Raw genomic sequence first — 12,288 nt, 5'->3', positions numbered from 1 at the left:
ATTGCCTAGCCAGAGCCATTAGCATTTCAATATTCAATACTTAAAAGAAATAATAATCATGGCAACATTTAGTATTTAAGTGCTGCAGCAATTAAAGTTGTATATTTCCATAAATTGCCCATTTTATAACAGATTTAAGGAATCATTACTGATGGGGCATTATTGTGAACTGTCCATATGATGAAAGCAGTATACCAATATCAGTATTAATAAGAGAAACATGCAGTAAAATTAATTTTAAATATCTATTATAGTATTAAACTATTGCAGGGTATGATTTTCTCATGCAACATTTACCTCTCGTACATAATTTTTTGTCTTAACTTATGATTGGATTATGTCATTCAGTAGACTTAGAATATCTTGGGTGCCATTCTGCCTGTGCATGTTATATATGTCTTAAGTAGTAAATTTTATTTAACAGTAGGATAGTAGACACATGTTGCTTTTTATTTAACAGAATCCTTTAACGTTTATCACTGTTCATAAAGTACTCTGAAGTTTTTCTTTGCTTTTTTTTATGTTAGCATATTTGTTTTTGTTTGCCCCAACACAGTCAAGCATATCAGAAGAGGCCAAAGAAGTGTACAACTCACTGGTGGAACGGCCAGGATTGGATTGTGAGCCACCAGCTTACCGCAGTGAACCCCGCAGTGAACCTGAGCCACTAGTAAGTGAGCCAGAACCTGCGGAACACAACCCACTGCGAATGTTACGTGCTGGTGTCACTGTTAGACCCAAGATAAGGGGAAACAAGCACAATTTTAGCTCAGGGTTCAGTACAATTGAAAGAAGTCATGGAATGAGAGCTGGTGTTAAGGAAGGACTGACCACAGCACCTAACAATAATGCCATCGAACTGACAACTCATCAGACCTTACCCAAAGGTTTCAAGCATAGCAAGGTTCCACCACCAGTAAAACCAAAGCCTTCCCCACTAGTTATACCCAACTCTGCATATGGAGCTGCAAATGAATCAACTGGGGAGAGTAGCACTACTCCAGATACCATTAGCCCTGACGGAAACAATCAAGATGCCATAAATCTACTTCCATTACCTCCCCGAGATCGCACAAGAGCAGTTACTTCTCTTACTAAACCCAGACATCAACGCAAGCACCCATTAATCATTCCTGGGGGAGTGACTAACTCCTTGTTACGTGGTGGGGGTCATGTCCCAGCTCTAGCAAGTGTGTCTGATAAAGCAGAACACAGCAGCAATCGTCTTGTCATTCAGCACACACACAATCCTCAGCTTGAGTCTCACAGTTCAACTTCTTCCACCACTGCAAGTGGATCACCTGTTGTGGATGGTCTGGTTAATGAAGAGGGTACAAACTCACCCGGACCAAGATTACCTCCAGCTAAACCTCCCAGATTATTCACGTGAGTATATTGGATGACTTTGAATGTGTGTGTGTGTTTGTGTGAGCATGTCAGACTGAACCAAAAGTTACTGTACATAAAAGCATTTATGTCATTGGATGACTATTGGTGATAAATAATATTTAATATTGTACAGTTTTTGTAGTTTAGGGTATTTATGATGTATGATGCATAATTTTTAAAAATATGACCCAGTATGATAGTGGCTTTCTTTGTACTTAGCAAACCAAAATTGTAATTACACATTTTAACCTTTACAAAGAAATAAATCTTTATCTTTATCTAAATACAAGTAATAAAAAGTCATTTGAATCAGCTGGGAAAGTCAGACATCTGTGTGTGACATTCTTTCAACAAAAATATAGTATTAAATGAGTAAATTGGCACAAGAGTAGGTTCAGGAGACACCACATTTAATTTGGTAAGTTGCAGTTGAGAGAGAGGAGGGAGGGGAGAAGAGAAGGGTGTACTCATATGCATGCTTACATACATATACATATCCAGTAGGTCCTCTACCACTTTGTGAGAAATGGCAAATGGCACCATTCATGAAAATGCGATGTGTAGAGTGAGCAAAATGTGGATAAAATTGGGTTATGTTCCATGGCACCTTGAAAAACTCCAGATAACTTTTAACCCTTTCACTGTCGGTGACGTATAGGTACGGCTTACAAGCCAGTGTTGGTGACATATTAATACCCCAAAATTCTAACGGCTTCAAATCTAGCAGGAGAAATCTGGTAGACCTACATGTGAGAGAATGGGTTTGCATGGTCAGTGCACCCAGTATAAAAAAATCTTGCAGCACGCAGTGCATAATGAGAAAGAAAAACTCCAACTGTGTTTTTGGATTATAACTCCGACTTTGAGGTGTATTTTCGTGTAGAATTTATGGTTGTATTCTCGTTTTCTTGGTCTCATTTGATAGAATGGAAGCTATATTACAGAAATCAAAATTATTTCGATTGGTTTTACGATGAAAAGTACCTTCAAATTGAGCTCAAAGTAGCGGAAATGTATGACTTTTGCCAATGTTCAAGAGTAAACAAATGATGTCACCGTCCACTACATGTCCAACTGGCCAGTCTAATATGCAGTCACGAATGGGTTGACATTATTTATACAATTATATAATACTATAGTAGTCTGCATAACAGTAAATCTTCTATTTTTTGTGTGAATAAAAATTCAAAATGGAAAACAAGAGTAATATAAGAGGGGCCTGGAGACGTGACTAATGACCAGAGAAAATGTTATTTTAGTGCCAGGAATGTCTGCATTGTTTTTTCTGGACCCTGTTTTGAAATTGGCATCTTTTGAAATTTGTGTGAAATTGGCCAAATTATCAATTTCTGACAACTTTATTGAGTAATTGAAGTTGGTAAATGGGTGGTTTCTTGTACTCAGTTGATAGAACAAACGAGGTTCTAGAGAAATAGCTATGAGTTTGGAACAAAGGAATTGGCTGAAAATAGGGCTCAAGGTCTGCAAACTCGCCGATGAGTATATGTACAGTGGACCCCCGCATAACGATCACCTCCGAATGCGACCAATTATATAAGTGTATTTATGTAAGTGCGTTTGTACGTGTATGTTTGGTGGTCTGAAATGGACTAATCTACTTCACAATATTCCTTATGGGAACAAATTCGGTCAGTACTGGCACCTGAACATACTTCTGAAGTGAAAAAATATCGTTAACCGGGGGTCCACTGTATATCACTGAGATCGCTAACTTCACGTAATTCCATAGTTTTCCATCAAATTTCGTACTTTTGGTGTCATTACCATCAGGAAAAGATTTTTTTTTTTTTTTAAATTCTTCGACACTGAAAGCAAGTTTGTGAGCAGGGGTCTCGACAGCGAAATGGTTAAATTTGAGATTCACCTAAAGTAATTATTGTGCAATGATCTTGAAAGTCACACACATGTTATAGGAACATTAAAAAGTGTAGTTACAGAGTAATACAAAATTATTTAAGCTAGCATAACCTAATAAGTCAAACAATGTGAGTATTTCTTACCTTAAATTAAGGAACTTCGTGTCAGTGGAGAGAATGACAGGTGATCTTGGAATGAGGTGGATGGCTGGGGGTTCATGGGTTTAGGTCAACAGAGAGTTGTAGTCAGCAGTGGCACTAAGTTTTATGTTAAGCTTGCTGCTAACTCTTAAAACAATTAAACCAACCATGACTAAAGGTACACTGTTTTGCAGGCTTTCTGTTCTTACACACTATTTGACAGGACAAAGGCTTTCTCATGGATCATAAGCTAAATAAGTGGGGCACTTTTCTTAATTTGCTGCTTGAATCCAGTCATTCCTTTTTTTTTATTTATTTATTTATTTATTTATTAGCTGTATTGACTGTTTTCCTATTTTTTAACAGGTCAAAATTTGGGTTAGTTATTGCACAAGCTCTCATTCTCTCTTGTTGTTATCTAGAATTGAACATACTATTGATTCTCACACCGAAGGCTTGGGCTGCATCCATCACACATGTACTACCTCACTTTTCTTCTCTAGAGGCATAGTTTCATGCTTACACTTGTTGGCATCTTCACCAACACTAGATTTACTTTTAAATGTAATGATTAATGTCCAGACACAACAGAGGGTGATGAAAAGATCAGAAATAGAATGATTACACAAGAGAGAACAGTTGTATGGTATGCATTCACTAGGCAACTCTGTGTGTACTCACCTAATTGTACTCACCTAATTGTGGTTGCAGGGGTCGAGACTCAGCTCCTGGCCCCGCCTCTTCACTGATTGCTACTAGGTCCTCTCTCTCTCTGCTTCCTGAGCTTTATCATACCTCTTCTTAAAACTATGTATGGTTCCTGCCTCCACTACTTCACTTGCTAGGCTATTCCACTTCCTGACGACTCTATGACTGAAGAAATACCTCCTAACGTCCCTGTGACTCGTCTGAGTCTTCAGCTTCCAGTTGTGACCCCTTGTTCCTGTGTCCCCTCTCTGGAACATCCTATCTCTGTCCACCTTGTCTATTCCCCGCAGTATCTTGTATGTCGTTATCATGTCTCCCCTGACCCTTCTGTTCTCCAGTGTCGTCAGTCCGATTTCCCTCAACCTTTCCTCGTACGACATTCCCCTGAGCTCTGGGACTAGCCTTGTTGCAAACCTTTGTATTTTCTCTAACTTCTTGACGTGCTTGACCAGGTGTGGGTTCCAGACTGGTGCTGCATACTCCAGTATGGGCCTAACATAACACAGCGTACAGTGTCTTGAACGATTCCTTATTAAGGTATCGGAACGCTATTCTCAGGTTTGCCAGGCGCCCGTATGCTGCAGCAGTTATTTGGTTGATGTGTGCCTCCGGTGACGTGCTCAGTGTTATGGTCACCCCGAGGTCTTTCTCCCTGAGTGAGGTCTGTAGTCTTTGTCCACCTAGCCTATACTCTGTCTGCGGTCTTCTTTGCCCCTCCCCAATCTTCATGACTTTGCATTTGGCAGGATTGAATTCGAGAAGCCAGTTTCTGGACCACATGTCCAGCCTGTCCAGGTCTCTTTGCAGTCCTGTGTGTGTGTGTGTGTGTGTGTGTGTGTGTGTGTAAAAGTGTGTGTGTAAAAGTGTGTGTGTAAAAGTGTGTGTGTGTGTGTGTGTGGTGTGTGTGTGTGTGTGTGTGTGTGTGTAAAAGTGTGTGTGTGTGTGTAAGTGTAATCACCACAGAGTAATGGAGAAAAATTCAAATACAGTATAATGTGAGCCTTTATTGACAACGTTTTTGCCCACACGTTTTGTCACAGACAGATCTACCTGGGGAGAAAGGATATGCATATATATGTAGTGAGTGTAGTTAACCTGAAGAGTCAGGCAAGTTATGTTGCAACACAAATAAGGCTGAGGAGATGTTGGATTTGAGAAGGTCCTGTCTAGTATGGGCCAGTAGGCCTGCTGCAATGTTTATGTAAACTGTGACCTGTTACTATGTGGGATAGTGATTTTTATATCATTTCTCTTCACCATGGAGTGATGCTATGTCTACTGTGAAACAAAAGAGGCCCAAGGCATATAGGAGGGAAATATACCTCCTGCACCACTACGATAGGTGGCCACTTTGAAGCAAAAAGTAGAAAAAGGCAGCAAAAAATCAGGAATTGGCAGAAATACTGTAGCTTGAGTTGCAATAGGGGATGGGGGTCTACTTTATGTATAAATGACTACTAACAACTTTTTTTAATTGAGTGATTGCCTCCTTACAGAAGCATTCTTATGTTTGGAAATTGTACAATAAATTTTATGTAGAAGCCAAGAAATTATACTGCACTTTGCTAATATACTGCATATATAGTATATTTCATATATAGACTGTGGCACATAACTTGTTAATTTTAACTAAATATTGCTCTTTCATTTTAGCATGCATCAAGCATCTGCTGTATTATATTTATTTTCATATTAAATAAAGCTGCTGTAAAAAGTTTGTATCACGAATTGAGCTGTAAGAGCACCACCATTTCCAGCTTTATTGTGCAAGAAACGGGATCCTAAGTTTCTAGTTTAAGTTAAATAATATTGCATTGTAAATCGTCTAACATTTATCTTGCAGTTTCCTGTAATAAACCTCATAGTTTTAGTTCCATCTTATATTTTTATAACATTTCTTAGCTTCAGCTTTGTCGTGTAATTTCTGGCTATGTATCTGTTTCATCTTGTAATAACTTGCAATATAACTGCCTTTTTCAATTTAGCCTTTTAATTTCTTGAAACAGAAGTCCGAGTGCCCTGGATGACAGTTTTGAAAGTCAAGTGGCTAGCGAGATGGATGCTTTGGATGACATACAGGAAGAAGATCAGAGTGTTTCGCCTTTAGGACCTTTACCTCCACCTTTTCCTAACCCCGAATCATTCACTAACACTTCTGACCATCACATAACTATTAATGGCTTTGGAGAGGGCCCAGGAGGGGGAAGTGGATCATTGTATCAGTCTGGAGACCATGTGTCCTGCGAGGACCTCCTGGACTTTGCTATGGACCGACCCAACTCCAGACGAACTCAGGGACCAGCACGAGGCACCCAGTCTGATGAGGTTCACATAATGCAAAAAGTTTTGAAAAATGAGGTTTGTGTAAAATCTTGTTAAAAATTTTGTAAATTATTGAATTATCTGATAATGTAACTTAACGTAATAGCTTTAAAAGATTGCTTTATAATACTGTAATCTTAATAATTTGGTCCTTTAATAATTGACAAATTTTATTACATCACTACCCATACATTCCCCTCCTCCTTCCTCTACCCTTGAAGAATATTTTTGGATTAAACTTGAGAATCTGTTTCTTTATACAGTGCTGTTGTTAACCCTTTGAGGGTTCGTCCCATAGTTCTACTGCTTTGAAGCCAGGGTCCAAGCTATAGTACAACGTCATGAGCTCAGCTCACTCAGATAAGCTGTGAGCGGTAAATTTGGGCCTAGAGAGAATGCATCTGTATGGTAAGTGTGCACCATATAAAACAAATCCTGGAGCACTCCATGTATAATGAGAAAAAACTGCCACTGTGTTTTTGGTTTAAAACCTATTTTGTGGTGTATTTTCATATGTTTTTTATGGCTGTATTCACAGTGTCTTGGTCTCATTTGATAGAATGGAAGATATATTACAGAAATAGAGATGATTTTGATTTTTTTTTACTCAGAATAGCTTGAAATTGAGCTCAAAGTAGTTGAAATGTTTGATTTTTGCCAAAGTTCAAGAATAAACAAATCACATCATGCATCCAATACATGTCAGCTGGTGGGTCTAATGTGCATTCACGAATGCGCTGATATTATTTATACAATTATTACAATATTGAATAACAATAAATCTTTTATCTTTTGGTGTGAATAAAACTTCTTTCTTTCATTCAACACACTGGCCATATCCCACCGAGGCGGGGTGGCCCAAAAGGAAAAACGAAAGTTTCTCCTTTTACATTTAGTAATATATACAGGAGAAGGGGTTACTAGCCCCTTGCTCCTGGCATTTTAGTCGCCTCTTACAACACGCATGGCTTACGGAGGAAGAATTCTGTTCCACTTCCCCATGGAGGTAAGAGGAAATAAACAAGAACAAGAACTAGTAAGAAAATATAAGAAAACCCAGTGGGGTGTGTATATATATGCTTGTACATGTATGTGTAGTGTGACCTAAGTGTAAGTAGAAGTAGCACGACGTACCTGAAACCTTGTATGTTTATGAGACAGAAAAATGAACACCAGCAATCCTACCATCATGTAAAACAATTACAGGCTTTCGTTTTACACTCGCTTGGCAGGACGGTAGTACCTCCCTAGGTGGTTGCTGTCTACCAACCTACTACCTGGAAAACTTCTTTATATGAATAAAAAATGAAAATGGAATTCATGTGTAAAGCCCGGAAACATAACTAATAAACAAAGGAAATGTTATTTTAGTGCCAGGAATGCCTGCATTGTTTATTCTGGATCTTATTTTGAAATTGGAATATTTTGAACTTTGTGTGAAATTGGCCAAATTATCAATTTCCGATCACTTTATTGGGTAGTTGAAATAGTTGATTGGGCTATTTCTTGTGCTCAGTAGATAAAATGGAACACATACTAGCAAAATAGCTAAGAATTTGGTCTAATGGAACAATGTAATTGGCCAAAAATAGGACTCAAATTTGACAAAATGACCATTGCGTAAGTATCTCTGACACAGTAAAATTCGTGAGAGCTTAATTTCGTCAGTTTTCCATTAAATTTCATACTTTTTGTTTTATTATCTTCATGAAAAGATTTTCTACTATTTCATAAGAAAAAAGAAAAATTTTTTTTTTAAATTCTTGGATCCTATGGACAAGTTTCAGATAGGGGGTCTGGACCCTGGCAGGGTTAAACACTGTTTGTGAATGTAATATACAGAGCAAATGGGTTAGCTTAATTTTTTTTTTTTTAATATGAGGGATGTTTATATTTAATTATTTTCATAACCCTTGTAAATTTAGGTATTAAATAAACACTTTAAAACCCTTACTCTAAGATAATTACAACTAGATGTACTGTAACTAGGGAGCAGTGACATTTATACGTACCTCTATACTGATGTATTTTTTCCCGCTCACTTTTAAGCCATATGTAAATTTTGATGCGCCATTTTAGTGGAGCATGGAATGTATGGATTTTGCATTAGTTTCATGCCAAAATGTAAATGGGTTATAAAGATAAGCTAAACGAAACAGACACCACATGCCCATATACCAGTGATTTGCAAAATAATACATTTCCTTAACTTGTCACATTTCTGTAGCTTCAGAATAACTTTTAAGTACCAAAAAATCAATGGTGCTAAGAAATCTTAATTTTATCTTAATGCTTTATATAGTCACCTCTCCTTTCTTCTTAATCAAGTATGTATTAGTTGTTGTAACTCTCTCTAGCTCATTTTTTTTAATCATGGTCATTTTGTATCATATCTTTGAACCTTTTCAATCATATCAACTTGGTTTTGGTGCAACATATATTGTTAGTTACTTTATCAGCATTTCATCATATAATTATTTATAGGTTCTGTCAATCTTAAATATTTTTATCACACAAGCTATATTCATTTTTTTTTTTTTTCAACAAGTCGGTCGTCTCCCACCGAGGCAGGGTGACCCAAAAAAGAAAGAAAATCCCCAAAAAGAAAATACTTTCATCATTCAACACTTTCACCACACTCACACATTATCACTGTTTTTGTAGAGGTGCTCAGAATGCAACAGTTTAGAAGCATACACATATAAAGATACACAACATATCCCTCCAAACTGCCAATATCCCAAACCCCTCCTTTAAAGTGCAGGCATTGTACTTCCCATTTCCAGGACTCAAGTCCGACTATATGAAAATAACCGGTTTCCCTGAATCCCTTCACTAAATATTACCCTGCTCACACTCCAACAGATCGTCAGGTCCCAAGTACCATTCGTCTCCATTCACTCCTATCTAACACGCTCACGCACGCTTGCTGGAAGTCCAAGCCCCTTGCCCACAAAACCTCCTTTACCCCCTCTCTCCAACCCTTTCGAGGACGACCCCTACCCCGCCTTCCTTCCCCTATAGATTTATATGCTTTCCATGTCATCCTACTTTGATCCATTCTCTCTAAATGACCAAACCACCTCAACAACCCCTCTTCTGCCCTCTGACTAATACTTTTATTAACTCCACACCTTTTCCTAATTTCCACACTCCGAATTTTCTGCATAATATTTACACCACACATTGCCCTTAAACAGGACATCTCCACTGCCTCCAACCGTCTCCTCGCTGCTGCATTTACCACCCAAGCTTCACACCCATATAAGAGTGTTGGTACTACTATACTTTCATACATTCCCTTCTTTGCCTCCATAGATAACGTTTTTTGACTCCACATATATCTCAACGCACCACTCACCTTTTTTCCCTCATCAATTCTGTGATTAACCTCATCCTTCATAAATCCATCCGCCGACACGTCAACTCCCAAGTATCTGAAAACATTCACTTCTTCCATACTCCTCCTCCCCAATTTGATATCCAATTTTTCTTTATCTAAATCATTTGATACCCTCATCACCTTACTCTTTTCTATGTTCACTTTCAATTTTCTACCTTTACACACATTCCCAAACTCATCCACTAACCTTTGCAATTTTTCTTTAGAATCTCCCATAAGCACAGTATCATCAGCAAAAAGTAACTGTGTCAATTCCCATTTTGAATTTGATTCCCCAAAATTTAATCCCACCCCTCTCCCGAACACCCTAGCATTTACTTCCTTTACAACCCCATCTATAAATATATTAAACAACCATGGTGACATTACACATCCCTGTTTAAGACCTACTTTTACTGGGAAGTAGTCTCCCTCTCTTCTACACACCCTAACCTGAGCCTCACTATCCTCATAAAAACTCTTTACAGCATTTAATAACTTACCACCTATTCCATACACTTGCAACATCTGCCACATTGCTCCTCTATCCACTCTATCATATGCCTTTTCTAAATCCATAAATGCATTAAAAACTTCCCTACCTTTATCTAAATACTGTTCACATATATGCTTCAATGTAAACACTTGATCAACACATCCCCTACCCACTCTGAAACCTCCTTGCTCATCCGCAATCCTACATTCTGTCTTACCTCTAAGTCTTTCAATTATAACCCTACCGTACACTTTTCCTGGTATACTCAGTAAACTTATTCCTCTATAATTTTTACAGTCTCTCTTGTCCCCTTTCACTTTATATAAAGGGACTATACATGCTCTCTGCCAATCCCTAGGTACCTTCCCCTCTTTCATACATTTGTTAAACAAAAGTATCAACCACTCCAACACTATATCCCCCCTGCTTTTAACATTTCTGTCATGATCCCATCAGTTCCAGCTGCTTTACCCCCTTTCATTCTACGTAATGCCTCGCGTACCTCCCCCACACTTACATTTTGCTCTTCTTCACTCCTAAAAGATGGTATAACTCCCTGACCAGTGCATGAAATTACTGTATCTCTCTTTCTTCCTTAACACTTAAAAGTTCCTCAAAATATTCTTGCCATCTACCTAATACCTCCATCTCCCCATCTACTAACTCTCCTACTTTGTTTTTAACTGACAAATCCATACTTTCCCTAGGCTTTCTTAACTTGTTTAACTCACTCCAAAATTTTTTCTTATTTTCATTAAAATTTCTTGACAGTGCCTCTCCCACTCTATCATCTGCTCTCCTTTTGCACTCTCTCACCACTCTTTACCTTTCTTTTACTCTCCATATACTCTGCTCTTCTTATAACACTTCTGCTTTGTAAAAACCTCTCATAAGCTACCTTTTTCTCTCTTATCACACCCTTTACTTCATCATTCCACCAATCACTCCTCTTTCCTCCTGCCCCCACCCTCCTATAACCACAAACTTCTGCCCGACATTCTAATACTGCATTTTTAAAACTATTCCAACCCTCTTCAACCCCCCCACTACTCATCTTTGCACTAGCCCACCTTTCTGCCAATAGTCGCTTATATCTATATTCATGTGGTCTGTTATTGCTTTCTCTTCCATTACATTATGCTTATCTACACTTTATTCCATCATCTATCTATCACTACATTTAGAACATAAGAACGAAGGAACACTGCAGCAGGCCTACTGGCCCATGCGAGGCATGTCCAAGTCTCCTACCGGCTTAAGCCAATGCACCTAACCTAGTCAGGTCAGGTCACATTGACTTAAGGGAGGAACACGGCAACCGACCTGGTAGCACAAGCTAGTCAGGTCCAACTCACACCCACCCACATCCACTCATGTATTTATCCAACCTATTTTTAAAGCTACACAACGTTCTGGCCTCTATAACTGTACTTTGGAGTTTGTTCCACTCATCCACAACTCTATTACCAAACCAGTACTTTCCTATATCCTTCCTGAATCTGAATTTTTCCAACTTAAAACCATTGCTGCGAGTCCTGTCTAGGCTAGATATTTTCAGCACACTATTTACATCCCCTTTATTTATTCCTGTCTTCCATTTATACACCTCAGTCATATCCCCCTAATTCTACGTCTTTCTAGAGAGTGCAGATTCAGGGCCCTTAGTCTATCCTCATAGGGAAGGTTTCTGATATATGGGATAAACTTTGTTATCCTCCTTTGTACATTTTCCAGAGCATTTATATCCATTCTGTAATACGGTGACCAAAACTGTGCAGCATAATCTAAATGAGGCCTAACCAGCTTTCTTGTAGGGAATTTAGTAATTTTATTTTTTTTTCTCCTCACAAGTCATTAAATAAATTAAAACTATTACAGTGGCAATTATTAATCTTTATTGGATCTTGCCTGTGACATTTTTTCTTTGAAGATATTTTAGTTACAAATTCTTAGTACTAAGTTATTAGTTTACA

The 12,288-nt window shown here is 38.2% G+C and overlaps 1 protein-coding gene across 11 annotated transcripts in view; it reads left to right on the top strand.

Annotated features, from left to right (window-relative positions):
- Positions 1 to 12,288, top strand: part of Ack-like (activated Cdc42 kinase-like) — a 276,769-nt gene that overhangs the window by 255,364 nt on the left and 9,117 nt on the right. For 9 of the 11 annotated variants that reach the window (XM_053782702.2, XM_053782704.2, XM_053782696.2 and 6 more), the window contains 2 exons: positions 557 to 1,386; positions 6,122 to 6,473. In XM_053782702.2, the coding sequence (XP_053638677.1) occupies positions 557 to 1,386; positions 6,122 to 6,473 (1,182 nt within the window). Of the gene's footprint in view, positions 1 to 556; positions 1,387 to 6,121; positions 6,474 to 6,700; positions 6,846 to 12,288 lie in introns of all 11 variants that reach the window. The other 2 variants (XR_008407684.2, XM_053782707.2) reach the window with 2 other exon arrangements.

This window comes from Cherax quadricarinatus, chromosome 28 (assembly GCF_038502225.1).
Source record: "Cherax quadricarinatus isolate ZL_2023a chromosome 28, ASM3850222v1, whole genome shotgun sequence".
In the NCBI taxonomy this organism is placed as follows: domain Eukaryota; kingdom Metazoa; phylum Arthropoda; class Malacostraca; order Decapoda; family Parastacidae; genus Cherax; species Cherax quadricarinatus.
Note: the sequence above shows the minus strand (reverse complement) of the source record. Positions and strands in the feature narration are given on the sequence as shown.